Source organism: Triturus cristatus, chromosome 3_2 (genome assembly GCF_964204655.1).
Source record: "Triturus cristatus chromosome 3_2, aTriCri1.1, whole genome shotgun sequence".
NCBI classification, from domain to species: domain Eukaryota; kingdom Metazoa; phylum Chordata; class Amphibia; order Caudata; family Salamandridae; genus Triturus; species Triturus cristatus.
Window position 1 is genome coordinate 1,169,083,691 of NC_140584.1, and position 20,357 is coordinate 1,169,104,047.

The 20,357-nt window shown below is 48.1% G+C and overlaps 1 protein-coding gene and 1 long non-coding RNA gene across 6 annotated transcripts in view; one reads left to right on the forward strand and one right to left on the reverse strand.

Moving 5' to 3' along the window:
* The window catches only part of LOC146859368 (sterol 26-hydroxylase, mitochondrial-like), a 142,864-nt gene extending 129,263 nt beyond the window's left edge, over nt 1-13,601 (reverse strand). For all 3 annotated transcript variants that reach the window (XR_014980096.1, XR_014980095.1, XM_085650052.1), the window contains exon 1: nt 13,131-13,601. Coding sequence is in view for 1 of the 3 variants with exons in the window: in XM_085650052.1 (XP_085506178.1) it covers nt 13,131-13,382 (252 nt within the window). In the remaining 2 variants the exon portion in view is untranslated. The remainder of the gene's footprint in view (nt 1-13,130) is intronic.
* A 73-nt stretch (nt 13,602-13,674) lies between these two features.
* LOC146859369 (uncharacterized) overlaps nt 13,675-20,357 on the forward strand; it is a 245,347-nt gene continuing 238,664 nt past the window's right edge. For all 3 annotated transcript variants that reach the window (XR_014980097.1, XR_014980099.1, XR_014980098.1), the window contains exon 1: nt 13,675-13,811. This is a non-coding gene — a long non-coding RNA (uncharacterized LOC146859369). The remainder of the gene's footprint in view (nt 13,812-20,357) is intronic.

Below are 20,357 nucleotides of genomic sequence, written 5' to 3' on the forward strand. Positions count from 1 at the left end.
CCGAAGTCACACCTGAGTCCCTCTCAGAAGCTCCTTTTCATCGGAGCGGTTCTCGATTCGGCGCAGTTCCGGGTCTATCCACCGGAACAGCGGGTCCGGGATATACAGGCCCTGATTCCCATCTTTCGGCCTCTATCCTGGGTTTCGGTCAGGCTAGTGTTGCGGCTTCTGGGGCTGATGGCCTCCTGCATCCTACTAGTGCATCACGCCAGGCGGCGCATGCGGGCTCTGCAGTGGGACCTGAAGTTTCAGTGGGCCCAGCATCACGGCAACCTGTCCGACCATGTCTTGATCTCGGAGGGCACTGCACAGCAGTTGCAGTGGTGGCTCACGGACCGCGATTGGGTCATGGGCAGGAGCCTCTCCCTTCCCCAACCGGAGCATGTCGTAGTGACGGATGCGTCCCTCCTGGGATGGGGTGGCCATATGGGAGAGGCGGAGATCAGAGGTCTCTGGTCTCCGGCGGAGTCTCGTCTCCACATCAACCTGTTAGAGTTGAGAGCGATCCGACTTGCACTGAAAGCCTTCCTTCCCTCTGTCAGGGGCAGTGTCGTGCAGGTGTTCACAGACAACACCACCGCCATGTGGTATTGCAACAAACAGGGCGGGGTGGGGTCGTGGACCCTTTGTCAGGAGGCTCTGCGCCTCTGGACGTGGCTGGAACACCAGGGCGTCACCCTAGTGGTTCAACATCTGGCGGGCTCTCTGAACGCCAGAGCGGACGAACTCAGCCGCCGGTGCATGATGGATCACGAATGGCGTCTGAACTCCGAAGTGGCGCAAGGTCTCTTTCAGCAGTGGGGAGAGCCTTGGTTAGATCTATTCGCCACCGAAGAGAACGCGCAATGTCAGCAGTTCTGCGCGTTGGAATTTCCAAGGCGGCACTCGCTCGGCGACGCTTTTCGTCACGAGTGGAGTTGCGGTCTGTTGTACGCCTTTCCGCCTATACCACTTCTGCCCAGAGTGCTGAAGAAGATCAGGCACGACCGGGCCCAAGTCATCTTGGTGGCTCCGGATTGGGCACGAAGATACTGGTATCCCGAGCTACTCAGTATGTTGACCGAACCCCCGATACGTCTGCCCCTTCGGGAGGATCTTCTGTCGCAGCAGCAGGGGACGGTCCTCCACCCGAACCTGTCCAGCCTCTTCCTCCATGCGTGGAGATTGAGCGGCGGCAGTTGATGCCATTTGACTTGCCTCCTGAAGTCTGTGATATCATTCTGGCAGTCAGGCGTCCCTCCACAAAGACGGTATACGCCTGCCGGTGGAACAAATTTGTGGCATGGTGCACAGCAAAGGCTGTGGATCCCCTTTCCGCCCCTCTTTCTGAGGTTCTCCTCTTTCTTCTTTCTCTGGCCCGGCAGGGCTCTGCCCTGGGCACCCTGAAAGGTTATCTTGCTGCCATCTCCGCCTTCTTGCGGCTTCCTGATCAGCCTTCTCTCTTCAAGTCCCCTGTGGTTACACGCTTTCTAAAAGGCATTACTCACACGTTCCCTCCTGTCCCTTTTGTAATGCCTCAGTGGGACTTGAATCTGGTCTTGACATTCCTGATGTGCGCTCCCTTCGAGCCTCTTCACAATTGTCCTCTTCGTCTTCTGACTCTTAAGACTGCTTTTCTGGTAGCCATCACCTCGGCTAGACGGGTGAGTGAGCTCCAGGCTTTGTCTTCAAAGCCTCCTTTTCTGTCTGTTCATCCGGACAAGGTTGTCCTTCGGCCTCGTCCCTCCTTTCTTCCGAAAGTGGTGACTCCATTTCATCTTGGGCAGTCTGTCACCTTGCCCACCTTCTTTCCGCCTCCGCATCCTTCCAAAGAGGAAGAGAGGCTCCACCGTCTGGACCCAAAACGTGCGCTCTCCTTTTATTTGGACCGCACAAAGCAGTTCCGGGTGGACGACCAACTTTTCGTTGGATACGTGGGTGCTAAGAAGGGGAAAGCTGTGCACAAACGGACCATCTCTCGGTGGGTCGTTCTGTGCATCAAAATTTGTTACTCTTTGGCAAAAAAGGACCATCCTGTTGGGCTGCGCGCCCATTCTACTCGGGCCACAGCGGCTACTGCTGCCTTGGGACGGGGAGTCCCTTTGCAGGACATCTGTCAGGCGGCGACGTGGGCTTCGCTACACACGTTTGCCAGGCATTATTGCCTTGACAGCCAAGTCCGGAGGGATGGCTTCTTTGGCCGTTCTGTCCTCCAGGACTTTCTGGTGTGATCTTGGTTCGCAGACCCACCACCGGGGATGGTATTGCTTGGGTATCTATTCTAAGGTGAGGAATCTAACTAACGTGTTTCTTTCAGATGAACAAGTTACTTACCTTCGGTAACGATGTATCTGTAAGAAACATTAGTTAGTTAGATTCCTCACCGACCCACCCATCCTCCCCGTTCTGCGAACTGACATCTAGGGTGAAGGTTATCCTTTTCAGGCCCCTAGATTTTATTTTGGCACCAGTGTCGGTCTTTGCATGGCTCTGCGTTCCTGGCGCGGAAGGCTATGTACAAGAACTGACGTCAGCGCGCGAGGGCGGCGTCTAAGTACTCCGACGACGTCATCCCGGCGCACGACGCCGACGACGGACGCGGAGCCGCAGACGACGCCTAGCGACGCGCAAGGGGTATTGCTGACGAAAAATCTTCCGGATCCAGTCTGACGCCTGGGGATATTCTAAGGTGAGGAATCTAACTAACTAATGTTTCTTACAGATACATCGTTACCGAAGGTAAGTAACTTGTTCTTTAAATCTAATTAACAAAACAACTCTTAGGCACATGTTCACAATAAATCCCCTAGGAAACTCTCTGGGTTAACCAGTTGCCAGTGAGTTCTGTGTCCCTGGTCTTGTAATGTCTGGCACAGGTTAAAATGCTAACATCTGGAGCATACAAAGTGATGGTACATCCCGATATGTAGTGATCTGAGTAGAGACATTACAAGAGCTTTAGATGGTAACATAGTGGAGTTGTTAGTATTGATACAGGTGATTGACTGCATCAGTTACGGGTATCGGAAAGTTAACAGTGATAGAACAACATGTATTGTGTTGAAAAGGCACATATATTTGCGTTGCTAAATGGAGTGCAGCTTTTTAGGTTGAGCCTAGGCAGCTCACATGCGCTGTCTGCAAGACCTGCGGTATTTTATAAAAGACTTTGCTCCCGCCTAACGCCTTCCCATTGGTTCAGTGCAGTGTCACTCTTCTTTGCCGCTTCCTAAATGGTTGATGCAGATATGTGTCACTTTAGTTTTTTCCTCATGAGAACTGGCCAAGTACAGTTTCCTTCCGCTTCTTTTGTTAATTTGGTGTTTTGAATAACTCTTTTCATGTTTCTGGTGCACCACGACTTCAGGTGCAGCCGCTTTGCTTTCCACCCGTCGCTGCGTCCAGACGCCATCTTGATTTGGTGTGAGGCAGCAGGATCCCTCTGCTGCATTGAGCCGATTTCAAATCTTACACTACAACCACTGTTAAGTGAACGTCATAGGCAATCTTTTTTCCCTGGCCCAGCGAGGCACCTGCTTCATGAATGTCATGCTTTATTTTTCACATAATTGTTGGGATCCGGGTAGCAGACCATACAACACCAACGGTGGCCAGTGGTGATGCTCTCTGTGGGTGTCCATGCCTTAATCTTGAGGTTTAGTGCCTGTAACAGGTCATGGGCATGGTTGTAGCACAAGAAGACGCATTGGGCTGTCTGGCCTGCCTTAGGGCAGCTCTTTTTCATTTGAGTCTCCTGACGTGCATGAAAACTCCATTTGGCAGTCCACTCTGGATTATCCTTCAGTCTGGGGCTAACTGTTACTGCACCTACTTTAATCCTTTTGCTAGTCTGTTCCTCCTTTTGTCTCTATTTCGGAGTCACAGTTGCCCCTGGGCCATTGGAGCTGTGCCTCTTACCTAAAGGATCCGCAGATCACCGGTGTGGACTGAGACAGTGCCATTTTCTTCCTTCGACCCATCTCTCTGCTTGAGGTCTTGTGCCCGCATCTGCTTCTCCTCCATCAGTTCAAACCCAGTCTCCTCTCTTCTTCTGGACCATCTTCTGATTCTAAAACTGCATCCCTCTCTACTCTCTTCCCCTCCCTCATATAATCTTGGCTGTAGTAATGTGTCCTTCACTATGACCACTGGGAAACCATTGGCTGGGTCCATGCTTATTTGTTTTGTGTATGGAATGTTCCTGGATCTCATAATTTCAATGTTTCTGTCAAACATCTTTGGCTTTTTTCCACTATATTATACTGGGTCAATTGAGGCCTCCTTCAAAACAAGCATACTCCATCCACTGCCCTGGAAAAATGGTGGTAAATTTGTTTACTAGCTGGCACCAACGTCTTCCCCAAGAAAAAGGCTCACATCATTCAGGTGCTACCTAAATCAATTACCATGAAATAAGACATTTGAAGACTTCTGTTCTTACACTTTAAATGGATAATGCAAGTTCGATATATCCATGCAGTGAGTGCGAGGTGGACACTTTCTTTCCCTTCGCCTGTTTAAGCTCTTACTCTGTGCTTGCATGATTGTGCGCATTCATTTTTAAGGCCCCAGTTTCAACACTGAAGCCTTGCAAGACTAAAAAATAGAACTCAAGGGCCAGAAACAATTCATCTTTGGTCTATGTATAGCACACCATTGCCTTTTCTAACAAGATTGGAGTGAAGACATCTAAGCATAGTGAAATCGAGAAAGCTGTTGCTGGTTTAAGCCTGCCTCAGAGTTCAGCATGCTACTGTTTAAAATCATAGGTTCAAATCCTTTTGCGGTCAGTTCATGTTTACAAAGTATGAGAAGTGAGTGGGGTAATAGTGGAGTGTTTTGAGGCATGTAGGTTTGATCGGTTAACGGATAAAAGATTAATGCGTATATGGGTCACTGAAAATAGAGTTTAGCAGACACAAAGTTATAATGTTAGAAATGTAACTTTACTCACTAGCTCCCTTCACCTAATCTTTCAATTTTAGCATTATGTTTCACTCACTCGAATCTCCATTGCTTAGTTTCTGTAAAAGTGAAGTAAATCTTGTTCAATAGCTTGTCACAAATGATGCAGCTGTGTCTCTGTTCCCAGTGGTAATTGTTCATTCTTAGTCCTCTAGACAGTGCTGCAGCTGCATCTGTTACCAGTGGTAATTCCTCATTCTTAGTCATCTAGCCAGTGCTGCTAGCTGCTTCTCAGGTCCCAGTCGTAATTCCACAACCTTAGTCCTTTAGCCAGTGCTGCTAGCTGCTTCTCTGGTGCCAGTGGTAATTCCACATCCTTAGTCCTTTAGCCAGTGCTGCTAGCTGCTTCTCTGGTGCCAGTGGTAATTCCACATTATTAGTCCTCTAGGCAGTGCTGCTAGCTGCTTCTCTGGTGCCAGTGGTAATTCCTCATTGCAAGTCCTCGAGGCAGTGCTGCTCCCTGCTACTCTGGTCCCATCAGTAATTTATCATTCCAAGTCCTCTAGGCATCGCTGCAGCTGTGTCTCTGTTCTAAGAGGTATTTCCTCATTCCAATACCTCTAGATAGTGATGCAGCTGCTTCTATTGTCTCATTGGTAATTCCTCATTCTTAGTCCTCTAGACAGTGCTGCACCTGCGTATCTGTTTATACATACACTACACTCCAAACTAAATCACATTGGTAAAAGACATTGTCATTTACGGCGCCAATAGCTCTAACTCTCAAAAATGTGTGACCAATTGCTTTGTAAATGCTGGTTTCAATTGCTGTCAATCTGGTTTGTACTTGCACAAATAATCCTTTAGTCGACGATTTGAAGTTCATCAGAGTGGTATCAACCTTAGATGTAGTTTAAGTGATTAAGTGTTTCCTTGTTTGAGGAGATCCAGAGTCTTGATATGTGAACTTAAGTTTACCCCTCGATGAAGAGTCATTTAAAAACACTTTTTTAGTAGGGGATACTTTCACTCACTTAACTCAGTGAAGGGATTTCGTGTACATCAGCTTCAATGGTAAGGGAGCTCTGAGATATACATGGGTTGATAGCCATTAAACTAGTGTCCATGACATGGTCATTAATGATAGCTGCAGTGCATTCCTGGGTCATGTAAGGTTTCACTGACACCACAAAGTTCCTGTTCCACTATACTTAGTTCTTTAAGAGCACCAGCTGCACTGGTTAAATAATTTACAACAGAGGATGTGATGGAGCGGTCTTTATCCTCAACAGATGTGGATGGTACTTTCCTCTTCCTCAGGATCACAGAAAATGACTGGATCAAAAACACAAGGACCAAAAAGTGTGGGCTGGAATCTATTGTGTGCAGATGGCCTGGTCTTCTCCTGGCACATCCCTCACAGCAGGAATGGAGAGCTCTGTAAGTAGCGCCCGATGCATGGCGTCAGCCTCCTCCTCCAACGCTTTACGTGTGTTGCAGACTGGAAGGTGTAATCTCACCCTGCCCGGTAGTTCAAAGCAGCAACAGTAGTTCGAGCGTCCAACGCAAAGGGATGGAAAGCACTGTAGGAAGGGCCTGGGCAATGGTGTCCGCCACCTCCCCCACCTCCCACTGTTCATTGCAGCACAGTGTTAGTCTTACCTTCAAAGCAGCAAGAGCACGCAAAGCATCTTTCTTTTCCTCGTCTACTACTGAGTGCAACCTACAGATGCACTAGTGTGGTGTCTACAATGTATTCGTTGGTTCCACCTCCACCAGTTCAGGATGGATCCTATAGATGCACTACTGTGCTTGGAGTAATACTTCCTTAAGTTCCGCTGATGCCACTTCTGAATGGAACCTATGGATACACTACTGTGGTGCTGGTTATAAGTCCTTCTGTCCTACTACCACTGCTTTTGAGTGGACCAAAAAGCACTACTGCGCTGTCTATAGTGTGCTTCTGGATCTATTTCAACTACTTCTGAATAGACCATGTAGACGCACTACTGTTGTGTCTGAAGTGCATTCTTCAGTTCCCCCTTCACCTCTTTGGAAGGAACCCTTGAGCAGCGCTACTGTGGCGTCTGTAGGGGACCCCTCGGTTTGTCTTTCGAGTGGACACAATACATGTACTACTGTGCTGTCTGCACTACTTCCTTCGGTTCTGCCTCCACTACTTCTGGATAGACCCGGATGTGCACTTCTTGGGAGCCCGTAGTGTTTCTTAGGTATTATTGCCTTAGTCGTCCTATAGTTTCAGATACTTGTGGTTATGTGATCTCTGGGGGCTTCACCACGGTCAGGTTAAGTGACCCTAGTTTTGCCTTCTGGTTCCATCATTCAGTCTCACAGAGCAATAAACTTGGTACGGTTACTATGGTAAGTATACATGTAGGTGCCTATGCCGTACACATATCTTTTGTGCATGACATGCATGATCAATGCCACAATTTCACTGCAACAATTTCACTGCAACAAGTTTGGAGCACTTTATTCATACCTCAATCACAAACTACCATTCTGCCCATGCAAACCAACTAAAAAAAACACTACAAGCCGTGCATAACGCAGCAGTGCCTTACTCGTCCACACCAAAGCCCGTTGGGCCTCAACAGATATCAAATGGATAGGTAAAAGGCTTACCCATGTTCTAAGCGCATGTCCATCAGAAGATGATCCGTCTTATGTAGGAAACATTGATTTCTCATTAGTATCCTTTGGAACGGTGAAAAGCTGACTTGTTGTTCACTTGGCAGGGTGAAAGACTTAAGCGTGATTATTATTATTATTATTATATATCCCTCAGACGAGAGAAAGGGTTCAAGCGTGATCCAGATTATGAATCCCTTGGAAGTGTGAAATGGTTATAATTGATTCCCAATGCCTATCCCTTGAAAGGGTGAGAGGCTTACCCAGAATTCTCCTTGTATCGCTTGCTAGGAACAAGGCGTATGCACGATGATCATTATATACATATCCACTGGAACTGTATAAAGGACACACAGCTTTCTTGTTACATATTCCTTACATGGCCACGATTCTCATTGTATGTGCCATGGAGGGTTAAAAGTCCTATGAATGATTCACACTGTAGAGCTCTTAAAAAGACCAAAGGCTAAGGTAGGACAATCACTCAGTATCAATGAAAGGGTGGAAGGCTTACTCAGTGGAGTGTTAGTAGGCATATACACGAGTCTCTTTATACATATCCCTGGATGGGCTGAAGGCTTTCCAGTGATTGCCATTATATGTTCAATCTAATGGTGAAAGGTTTAATCAAGATTCTCATTATATATGCCTTGGAAATGTAAATACATTTCAAAACGTACCCCTTGGAAAGGAAAAAGGGTATCTTGCAAGCTTACTCATAATGCTCACTGCATGTCCTGTAGACGAGCGAAAGGCTTACTCATGATGACTGTATGTATGTCTCATGGAGGGTGAAAAGCTTACACGTCATTCTCTTTACAGAAGGAAAGAACAAAACTATTATAAGGCTGATTACAGTATTACAGCTTTGAATTGATAAAATACCAACCAAGCCAACCTGAAATTAACAAAAGCAACCCCTGACAAAGCTATACCTCTCTGAAGAGCTCTAATGAGACCGAAACATTTGTCATTGGTTGCTTTTGTTCATTTCAGGTTGGCTTGGTTGGTACTTTATCAACTCAAAGCTGTAGAAACTGCCTGGAGTGGTAAAAGGCTTGTGTCATTTTACAGCTTGGCATGGACAGCACAGTGCTAATCCTATGCTTAAAAACGTATCTGTAAAAATGGCAGAAGACTTTGTCCCTTTCTATCACGGCATAGATGGCACTGTGCTAGTCCTATGCTTAAAGACTTGGATACAAAGGCAGGCATTGAAGATGAGCAGATTTAGAGTGTCGCTGGTGTTGAGGGTGCTCTCTCTAGGAGAAGCTTTCCACCTCAACTTGAGAACTACCCAGAGTTTTCTGCTTCTTTTTTGCTTAATTTATGTGTCACTATGCCTGAAAGGGTATCATTTTAACTCGTGCTAGGTGCTCTGTTGTGTCTGGACAAAGCTATACCTCTTGACAGAGATCTAATGAGAGTGAAACACTAGTCAGGGGTTGCTTTTGTTCTTTTATGTTGGCTTGGTTTGTATTTTACTAATTCAAAGCTGTGCCTGGAGTGGCAAAAGGCATTGGCCATTTTACAGCTCGGCACGGACAGCACTGTGCTAGTCCTATGCTTAAAAACGTAGCTGTAGAAATGGCAAAAGACTGTGTCCCTTTCTATCTCAGCGTGGATGCCACTGTGCTAATCCTATGCTTGAAGACTTTGATAGAAAGGCAGGCATTGGAGGTGAGCAGATTTAGAGTGTAGCTGATGTTGGGGGTGCTATATACAGGAGCTGCTTTCCACCTAAACTTGAGAACTACCCAGAGTTCTCTGTATCTTTTTTGCATAATTTATGTGTCACACTATGCCTGAAGGATATCGTTTGGAGATGTATATATATATATATAAAAAAAAAACTTTACCCTTTTTTCCTAGTCCCTCCCACTGATATTGGCAAAGTCTTTAGGCCAGGCATGAATGGGATACGTAGCATTTGTTCATGTAACACACTTGAACAACATTTGTGAATGCCTGGGTTTCCATATGATGGCACACTTCTTGGCTTTGCCAGCGTTTTTTGGGGGGTATTTGAACAACAAAAATAGAGGGTTCTCAGTCAGTTCCCATTTTTTTTTTTGGTGGAGCCTACTAGAAACTGCATGTGCTGTCGGTTGCAAAGCATATTGTGGCTTACCAAGAGGAATGAGGGGTTAGGAGTCTGCATATTGCTTCCCATTGGTTGGCTTTCCTTGTCACTCATTTGCCTGCTTCTTATTGGTGTCTCAGCTTATCAATCTTCTGTTTGCCCCTCCCATAGACCATTGGATCTTTACAATCCGCCATGTTGGCATCATTGCTTCGACTGCTTGCATTTCAAGATCTATTTTTATTTGGAGCACTTCACTAAAGTGTGTTTGTTTGCATGCAGTCTACCTCATCTCTTCTCCTGTACTCTGTGTTGCTCTCTATTGCCCATCTGCTTCTATTCGCCCCCTCCAACTTGCACATGGGCTTTTCCCCACTGGGACCTGTGTATTACTTTCCCCAAAACCCCATGTGGCTTTTGCGTCCTAGCCGGACCCCACTCCCCCCACTTCTTTTGCATGTTTTATTTTCTTTTTAGTTACCAATCCAACTCAGATCTGTGACTCAAAAGAAAAAAAGGCACATGTCATTTTGGAGGAACAGCGCATGTGGCTTCAAAATGCCGCAGGCAGCCGCATCCAAGGGTTTTTTCTTTTAATGCATCTCGCAACACACCTCCCCGGATGCTGTGCAGCTTGGCCAAAAACACAGCAAAGCCAATAGGCTAATAGGCAGGGCCGGCTCTAGGGCGGAGCGACCGGTACGGGTTCTGACTTTGGGTGAGGGTGCCTTTTTTGCAAGCATATTTAGATTTTTAAAAGCACCTGCTGCCACGTTCCTGGCTGCCAACAATTTTCAGGCAACAATAAAAATTTAAAAATTACTCCGGAGATTAATGTTCTTCATGGAGAGAGATTGGAGGTCTGTCTGGAGGATGTTTTGACTTATGGTAAGGTAGCGCAGAGGGTTAATATGCCTGATGCGAAAAATTGTGTACCATGCAGATCACAAAGTACATATAATGAAAATAGGTCAGTGGGTTACCGATTTTTTCATAGAGATCCTTTTGTTACTTGAGTTTATAAATTAAAATCCTAATATAGAGCAGTGTGCTATTAACCATCACCATAGAGCTGCATGCCAACTGCAAGGTATAGAGTGAAGCGTTATTATATTTTCCCCAGTCTTTCATAATCCTAATGTTGCAAAAAGGGTTCATTTGGGTAAAAATTATTATTATTGAAGTGAACCCCTAACTATGGTGTTACTTTTTAAATTCTGAGCTTTTGCTTCTCAAGACTAAACACTCAAACTATACTGCCTACCAGTATGGATGACGTGCAACTCCTACATCTTGTAGTCCTCTGTCTTATCTAACGTTTCCTATACACTGATTTGCACACCTATGATTGATTGTCTCTGTGGAGTGTGTGTGATGCAAAGTGCTCCGACACTTTACTCTGGGATGAGTGGCGCTATAAAACGAATTAAATGCATCAGAGAGAGTGAGTGGTTATGAAGACTTGAAGGGCACTGTTAAAAGGTGGTGGTGAGGGAATCCGTGGTGGAGGTAGTCACCACCTCCACCATGGATGGGGAGGGGGGTGCCAACAAACAGTGTCGCACCGGGTACCACCAGCACAAATGCCGGCCCTCCTAATAGGTAATAAATGTGAGAACCAACGGCTTTGTTGATTATGGTTTTCTAAGTCCGGGCCTAGCCCCTGCCTGGCCCCGTCCCACTTAAATGACTGACATTAGGTATAAATAATGCTTACCTCACCTGAATTCTTCGTGCTCCACACCTGCTGCTCTCAAGGCACGAGTCTAGGGTACACGCGGGTACACGGGGTCCACCCACTATTTTCACAGGGTGGACCACGTCCACCCTGCCAAGATGTTGGGCCCCACAGAAATATAATGAACGTGTCCCAGTGTAATTTTCAGACACCGGGACACGTTCAGCAGGTCCTGCACTTTGTCTGCTTTCCATTCCCAGCAGCAACATGAAGGCGAGGGGATGGTTCACCTCCAGCTGTGCTAAAGATAAAGGCAGAAGTTAAGGGGCCATAAGGCCTACTTTTGATAGAATATTGGACTGGAGGCCTGGAACCTCACACTTGCATGCAAATGCAACAGAGAGGGAACAAAAGCACATAGCTTGTTATCTTTTCACAGGTACTTAAGAGATGCATGCTTTTTACTTTGTTCAGTCCCTGTATAGAAGTGCATGCACTGTAAGAACGTCAGATGGGTTTGTCCGTCCCAGTATTTACACAAATAATTTAAATAGCCCTATTTTATGTGTTTTATAGCGCTACTCATACCAATGCAGAGTGTTAGAGCGCTTTACATAACATACACATTATCCATTCAAAATAAATCACGTAAGTGTGCAAATCAATGTACAAGATGTGTTACATGAGACAGTCAGATTTACAAGGTGTAAGAGTCAAATGTCCTTCATAGCTCACTGTGGTCTACTAGAAGGATTACAATTTATGAATCGCAAGTAACAAAAGGATCTCTGTGTTCAAAGCAGTAATCCACTTACCTATCTACATAAAATAAAAATCTGTGATCTGCATGTTACATGATGTGCTTTGCAGGAGACAAGTTTAAAAAAAAAGACATTTTATTGTATTTTCAGTTGGAAAATGTTATATCATACACATATCAGAGCACCATTGCATAATTATGTGGTACATTTATGTCCACAACATTGTATAAGATGTACACCAGGTGTGTTGCGATAACACGAATAATAAACCTGGAGAAGGAAGTAACAAAATAGAGGTTTAACAATCCTAAAACGCCCAGTCCCACCCCCCAAGATTAATGGGTGATTATGTTGTGCAGGAGACAACTTAATCTTCTTACTACTTTGATTCTAATTTGGGACTACACAAAACACAGATATCTCCAACAAATATGTTAACATCCAGAGTTATCTAAACGTGATTATTATTCCCTAGGATTTACTGGGCACCTCTGCAGCAGATGCCTTAACCCCATAAAATATTTTAAAATGCAGACTTTGCAACCAATTAAGCAGAACTGATCTACTACCATGCTGTTCCTTGTTGCCAATTTCTTTGTTGTAGGGGTTATAAAAAAAAATATTAGTTGGCGCCCAGATTTTGCATCAGGATTGCGCCACTTTTTTGGCACACCCAGTCCTCAAATCTCATTTGTGGAATATCATGGTGCACTTAAATTTACTCATGATACACCTGATAAACATGTGTGTGAGATCTTAGCATCTGATGTCACTTCTTGGGCTGTTACTTCCAGTGAGGCCACTTCCTGTGATGCCACCTGGAAAGTCACGCGTCGTGACGTCATGTGCTGTGATGGCACGCTTCGTGATGTCACTAGAATACTGCCTAAGTTGGTCAGTCCCGCAACTTCTTTTTATAGGACTTGTGCCCTGCCTAGAAGTAATTAGTTTTACATAGCAGCACTACACATCATTTATTCAAATGCATAGAGCCAATGTTTGAAAAGTGATACACAAACTTTCAATACATATACTTCTGCAGGAGAGGACTACACTGTGAAACGACCCCTACCTGTAGCTCGTGAAGGCGACGCATGTACCCCTTGACGTAGAGCCAGTAAAACGCCTGCAGCCGACTGGGCCCTGGAAGCTCCTCGTAGGTCTTCAGTCTCTTCTGGGCACCCTCGGACGCCAAGGTGGTCGTGGCCCTCAGCTGGGCCCGATAGGCCCAGGGCAGTCGGGCCCCTCTCTCCAGGGCCATGAGCATGGGTAAGGCTGGGGGGAGCACTGCAGCAAGGGGTGCTCGGAGGCAGCACATGGCCATTTAGGCTCCTTCTTTTACAAAAAAAGCATCCGTGCCTGGTGCAAACGAATAGGGGGGGGGGGTCCATTCAGGTCCTGTAAGTCACCCCAGAGCACCCGCAGCGTTCACCGTGTGCTCTTTCTATGAAGCTAGACTCCACACAGATGTGAGGGGGGGGGGGGGTGATCAGCTGAGGGCAGGCGCGTGCCAGGGGAGCCCCGCCCCCTGATACAGCCACTTCAAATGGAGGGAGGACCAGGCACCGCCAGATATGGAACCCACGGAGCTCTGAAACAACCCGTCTGGGGACTAGCGAGAGAGAGCCCGTCTATAGAAGAGAAGGGAGCCCCGGCCTCGGGCACTCGCAGCCTCGGGACAGTAAGGGGAGTGCTACCCGAAAAGAGAAAGAGGAGGGACGCAGCGCCACGCGAGTCCATGTCAACAGAGACGGCAAGTTCCTCTCCTACCATTTCCGTGTTCAGGTGTGCTAGAAGAGCAAACTGACATAGACTATGAATCCCAGAATGCATTAGTTTTGTGATAAAGTATGCTGTGGCTAACTGTCGTGTCGTCTCGCCTGGCGTCGCCTGGCGCGACGTCGGGACAAGGTCAGGCCGGGTGGTGGGCGGAAGGGGCGGAGCCGCGGGGAAAAGCGGCAGTTACGAGCTGGAAGGGGAAAATAAATACTGTCCCCAATGCGCCCGTGTCTGTGTCTCCTTCCTGAGCGCGAGGGACACAAAAGTGGCGACGAGGGTTGGATGACCCCCCTCGTTCATCTCACGACGGGGGAGAGGCGCTGCTGCTGCCAAGTGAGCTAAATTGAATAACGCGTGAGGCAGGGGGCTACACGTGCATGCAACCTGAAGTGCTGAGAGCCCAACGATCAGGACACCGCCACTGCCCTAAGGAGAGACAACTCACGAGCAGGGGTAAGCTCTGTCACAGGCTCCTTTGAGAGAAGTGAAGCATGCCTGCATGAGTCCCTTTCGGCGGCCATCTTGAAGTCAGGCAAGCCCCATTGACTAAGCCTAATCCTGATGTGGCGGCCATTTTAAAGTCAGGCAACTCACTGAAAAGACCCCTGAAACCTGTAAAAAAAAAAAAAGTGAAAGTAAGCGGCTGCGGACGTCACCGAAGCCTCGCAAAACTACATTTGCGCCCCCACCATGTCAGACCCTGACTCCTCGCAGCAAGCGGCGCCTGGCCCGGCTCACAATGCCTCACCGCCTGGACTGATGCCCATGGGAGTATCGTACCTGCGCCCCCCTGAGCCACTACCATTGACGTCTGGTAGCAGCATGGGCCCCGCATGGAAGAGCAGGCTCGAGGACTTCATGAAGGGGTCACAAGTCCGTGACCCCGACCAACAGCTCATAGCCCTACGCAATCTCGTAGGTAAAGACATCGGACAAATCATCACAGACCTGCCGTTGACCAGCGCTGCGTCATATGACAGTGTAAGAGACGCGCTGAATAAGAAGTTCCTCCCCAAACGGAATCTAGACTATGAGCGCCTCACTTTCAATCTCGCGTCTCAGGAGCGAGACGAACCCATGGGCGACTTCATCTCCCGCCTCAAGCGTCTAGCCCGCTATTGTGAGTTCGACAATTTCAACACAGATGACGCACTACGTCTACGCATTATTTACGGATGTCAATCTGGCTCCCTACGTCGCCGACTCCTGAAGAAACACTACACTCTAGATGAAATAGAAGAACTCGTGCGCATTAATGAACAAGCCGAAGAACACGCAAAGAAAATGGAGGCCAGTAAATTCGAAAAAAAAGAACAGGCACTTCGTGTACACTCTCACGCAGAACCGAGACGTCACTCAGACCGACACTCATCGGGGAGATTTGCAAGACAGCCTCGCGTGAAGTCACCTCGCCGAGGGACACAGAACAGTCACTCCCGTAGACAACCTCCACAATGCTACCGGTGCGGCCAAGATTACCCTCACACGGGTCAATGCCCAGCCATCGGACAACAATGCCATCAATGCGGGAAAGATGGCCATTTTGAAGCCGCTTGTCAAGCTCGCCGCACGGAACCGAGACAGGCGAGGCAGAATCCAGGATCCCATTACTATGCAAGGGCTGTACAAGGCCGACGAGACCATTCGACAAGCTCGTATACATCCAGTACCCAGTCACATAGCTCCTACAGATCTCGGCGCTCAACGTCCAGAGAGTCATCCTCCATCACTCCGATATCACAAGACAGCGAAGAAATACCCGCGACTCCACATTCAAATAGGAAATCACACGGCCAAGTTCGTTTTGGACACAGGTGCATCGCTCAATTACATCTGGGCCACTGAATACCAGAGCATGAGTCTCAAGCCGAAACTGGAACCAGCCGCAGTGCGTGTCTACACGTGGATGTCCAGAGAACCACTGCCGTGTTTAGGGCGGTTCCCTACCACATTGACCTACAAGGACAGGAAAATCCAAGCGTACATCCACGTGATCAAAGGCCCTGAAGCAGCAGACTGCCTCCTCAGTTTACCAACGGCGGAACGCCTGCAGCTGGTCGAGATCTTATACAAAGTAGACGACTCACCAGACATCATCAACAAGTTCCCGAAACTATTCCACGGTCTAGGGAAGCTAGCCCACTTCAAAGTCAAACTACACATAAATGAGCAAGTAACACCAGTGGCCCAGCATCACCGTAAAGCGCCTGTTCACCTACAGCAAGCGGTGGATGAAGAACTACAAGACCTCTTAAAAGCAGACATCATTGAGAGATCAACCGGACCCACTCCGTGGGTGTCTCCGGTTGTGGTCGTATCCAAGAGGGGCCAGGGCAACAAAGTACGCCTGTGCGTTGACATGCGAGCCCCAAACACAGCCATTGAACGGGAGCGACACCCAGGACCTCACATCAGTGACATGATCACACGCCTGAACGGAGCGACAGTTTTCTCGAAATTAGACCTCAACAAAGGCTACCATCAACTTGAACTACACGAGCGGTCACGTTACATCACGACTTTCACCACACACCAAGGACTCTTCCGATATAAACACCTCAATTTTGGAATCTCTTCTGCTGCGGAGATCTTCCAGGAGGCTGTCAGGCGCGTAATACAAGACATTCCAAACGCTTTCAACTACAGCGTCGACATCCTAGTGTTCGGAGAGACACAGAAAGATCATGACAAAGCGCTGGACCGGGTCTGTCATGCCCTACTCACCGCCAACCTCACACTTAACCAAGAAAAATGTGAATTTCACAAGTCAACTCTCAAGTTCTACGGCCATATCTTCTCGAGGGAGGGCATGAGACCGGACCCTGACAAGGTGTCAACGCTCTCGGACACTTCACAACCTCACGATGTCAGTGACGTTCCTGGGGATGGCCAGCTACTGCGCCCGATACATCAGGGACTATGCCACAATTAGTTATCCCCTCAGAGAACTCACTCGACAAGGACAAAGCTTCCAACGGTCAGCTGCGTGTGACCGAGCGTTCCGCAAAATCAAGGCAGCTGTGAGTTCAGCCATCAACCATGCCTATTTCAATCCCAAACGAAAGACTGAAATCACGGTCGATGCCAGCCCCGTAGGGCTAGGGGCAATTCTAGCACAATATGATGATGATGCAGACCAACGGCACATCATCGCGTATGCCAGCTGCAGCCTCACTGACACCGACACAGCCTACTCCCAACCGGAAAAAGAAAGTCTGGCAGTCGTGTGGGCGTGTGAGAATTTCCACCTTTTTGTGTATGGTAAACATTTCACACTCATTACCGACCACCAAGCACTGATCACCATCTTTGGGAACCCCAAGGCGAAAATGCCTCCGCGAATCGAACGGTGGGGCCTCCGTTTGCAAGATTATACATACACCATCATTCACAAACCGGGGAAGGCGGAGAATCCGGCGGACTACATATCACGACACCCCCAGACTCTGACGCAGGTGCGCCACTCTGTGGCTGAAGAATATCTCCATTTCGTCATTGACCGAGCCTGCCCACCAGCTGTCCCACTTGAAGCCATCATCGAGGCATCGGCAAATGACGCCACAATTCAAAACGTCATGCATCGGGTTCGCACTGACTCGTGGCGACATCTAGAGGACCCGAAGATCAGTGACACCATCAATATGCAGGAACATGCGGCATTAAAGCACGTCAAAGATGAACTTTCCATCAGCGACATGGGCCTGTTATTAAGAGGTCAGAGAATTGTCATCCCTACCCAGCTGCGACAGGGAACTGTAAACCTGGCACACGAAGGACATCGAGGGGTAGTAGCCATGAAGAAAGCGCTGCGAGAGCGTGTCTGGTTCCCCTCCCTCGATCAGATGGTAGAGTCCACGCTCCGAGATTGGCCACATTGTCAACTAGTAGGGCGTGAAGAACCACATGCCCCCCTGCAAATGTCGGACATCCCAGATAGCGTCTGGCACCATGTAGCTGTCGACTTTGGCCCATTGAAGTCCGAAAAATACATCATTGTTATCATGGACGAATATTCTCGCTTCCCCATTGCCCACCAGACTTCCTCTACCAAAGCGACCACTGTCATACCTGCAATTGATGAAGCCTTTGCCGCATGGGGCATCCCCATGGTGGTGAAAACTGATAACGGTCCACCATTCAATGGACAAGAATTCGCAGACTTCGCGAGACATCTCAATTTCAAACACCGGAAAATCACTCCCCTGTGGCCTCAGGCCAATGGAATGGTGGAGCGATTCATGGCCACCATTAAAAAGACTATACAACAAGCTGAGCTAACTCTACGGGATATCCAGCCAGCACTGAACGAGGTACACCGAGCATACAGGACCACTCCACACAGCACCACAAACCAATGCCCGGCTACCCTGATGCTCGGGCGGGCCCCTCGTACCCGGATACCAACCGCAGACGCTATCACACGATCCAGAATCACAACTTCAGACCACGAAACCCTGGTCGAGCTGGATCAAAACACGAAGGCAAAGATGAAAGAATACACTGATCACCGCAGACACGCCAAAACATCTGACATCCAAGAAGGAGACTGGGTACTAGTGAGACAAGAAAGAAAGTCCAAAGCAGACAGCCGTTACCACCATCACCCACTACAAGTAACGCCAAGGAAAGGGACTATGGTCACGGCTGAGTCAGGAAACAAGAGAGTGACCAGAAACGTGTCACATTTCAAAAGATGCAACCCAACAGCCTACACCTGGGCTCGGAGACCTGACTGGGACACGGACGTGTCAAGTCAAGAAGAAAGCAGTCATGAAGAACCCCTACGAACCTTGGGGACACGTGACCAGAGAAGTGAACATCCTCACAGTCAATCACGACCCAGCCGACCTCGACAGGACATTCGGAAACCTACCCGACTCATTGAAGAACTATAACAGTGACGCTGAATTTCTAAAATACAAAAGGGGGAGATGTCGTGTCGTCACGCCTGGCGCGACGTTGGGACAAGGTCAGGCCGGGTGGTGGGCGGAAGGGGCGGAGCCGCGGGGAGAAGCGGCAGTTACGGAAGGGTAAAATAAAGACGTGTCCCCAATGCGCCAGTGTCTGTGTCTCCTTCCTGAGCGCGAGGGACACAAAACTAACGACATGACTTCAACCCCTAAGCTGATCCATGACGAGAGGAGAAGTTTTACACTCGGGGAGGGAAGGAGGACGGTGGAAAATACAATAATGGAGAAAGGAAGAGAAGGGAGTGGGACGCGTTGAGAAAGGAGAGAGGATGCTGCTGGAGAGAGGATCACCCCATAAGGTGTAGCTCTGATTGGGTTCTCTACAGTGCTTGGCTCATCAGGCAGGTATGGCAGCATAGGTTGGTTACAGCTGCCTGCCCTTGGATCGCCGGTAAGATAACCCACCATATTGCATACTTTTGTATGGAATATGTGAGAAGGTGGCCTGATATATGCTGTCCACTAGTTCCAGTGGGCACCTTGTATCAGTCCAAACAACCCCTTATGGTGATAGGTTAAAGACAACCTTTATTGAAAGCTATCCTAGTGGTAGCTATGGAGAGTAGGCTTCAGGCTAAGTCTTGAAGGAATGTAAAGTAGCTTGTTTTACCAGTCTATAATCTCTTGAATGATCACATGAAAAGACAACCACACCAGGTATATATTCAAAATATATGTATTTAAGATAAATCACACCCCTCTAGTCTCTTTATGAGACTGGAGTTCGAAGTACTTCCGTTAAAAGTGTTTAAGCATCAGTAAAAGCACAAATACACGTTTGGGCCCTAGGGGCGTACCAAACCATATACTAAAATAGTGGTATAAGAACCACGACTGAAATAGGTAAGGTGCTGGGTGTCGGCAGGTAGGAACCCGCGGTTGTGTTTCCACACTGCATACAGCTCCCGTGGGTCTCCTGTGTCACTACTTTGGGTGGTTCCTTGGGGTCCCAGCGATTCTAGAGGTAAAAGGCACCTTGCCTATTTCAGTTGTGGTTCTTATACCACTATTTTAGTATATGGTTTGGTACGCCCTTAGGGCCCAAATGTGTATTTGTGCTTTTACTGATGCTTAAACACTTGTAACTGAAGTACTTCGAACTCCAGTCTCATAAAGAGACTAGAGGGGGGTGTATCCTTCTCCCCTTGGCGTTCTCTGTTTCGCTAGGGACGCCGTCTCCCACCCTACCGCTTACCCGGCGTGTGGGGTGACAAGTTTCATGGAATGTTGCAATATTTTCCTTATGTGTTGCAGGCGGAGTTACAGGGTGATCTGGAAGCAGATGAGTACAGAGAGGTACCCCTGCACCGCACAATAGCGGTGCCAGAGCCAAATAGCAGGCGCCTCATTGCAGGTTCCTGGAAAACCGCATCAGTGCCCTGTTAGTCCTTCGGGCGGTTGTGGGCCTGAACAAACGGGGGCTTGCCTTGCTACGCTCCGCCCTGAAAGGGGCGTGAGTAATAAGGGACCAATGTGTCGCGTGATACTGAAAGAGGATCACCCCATAAGGTGTAGCACTGATTGGGTTCTCCACAGTGCTTGGCTCATCA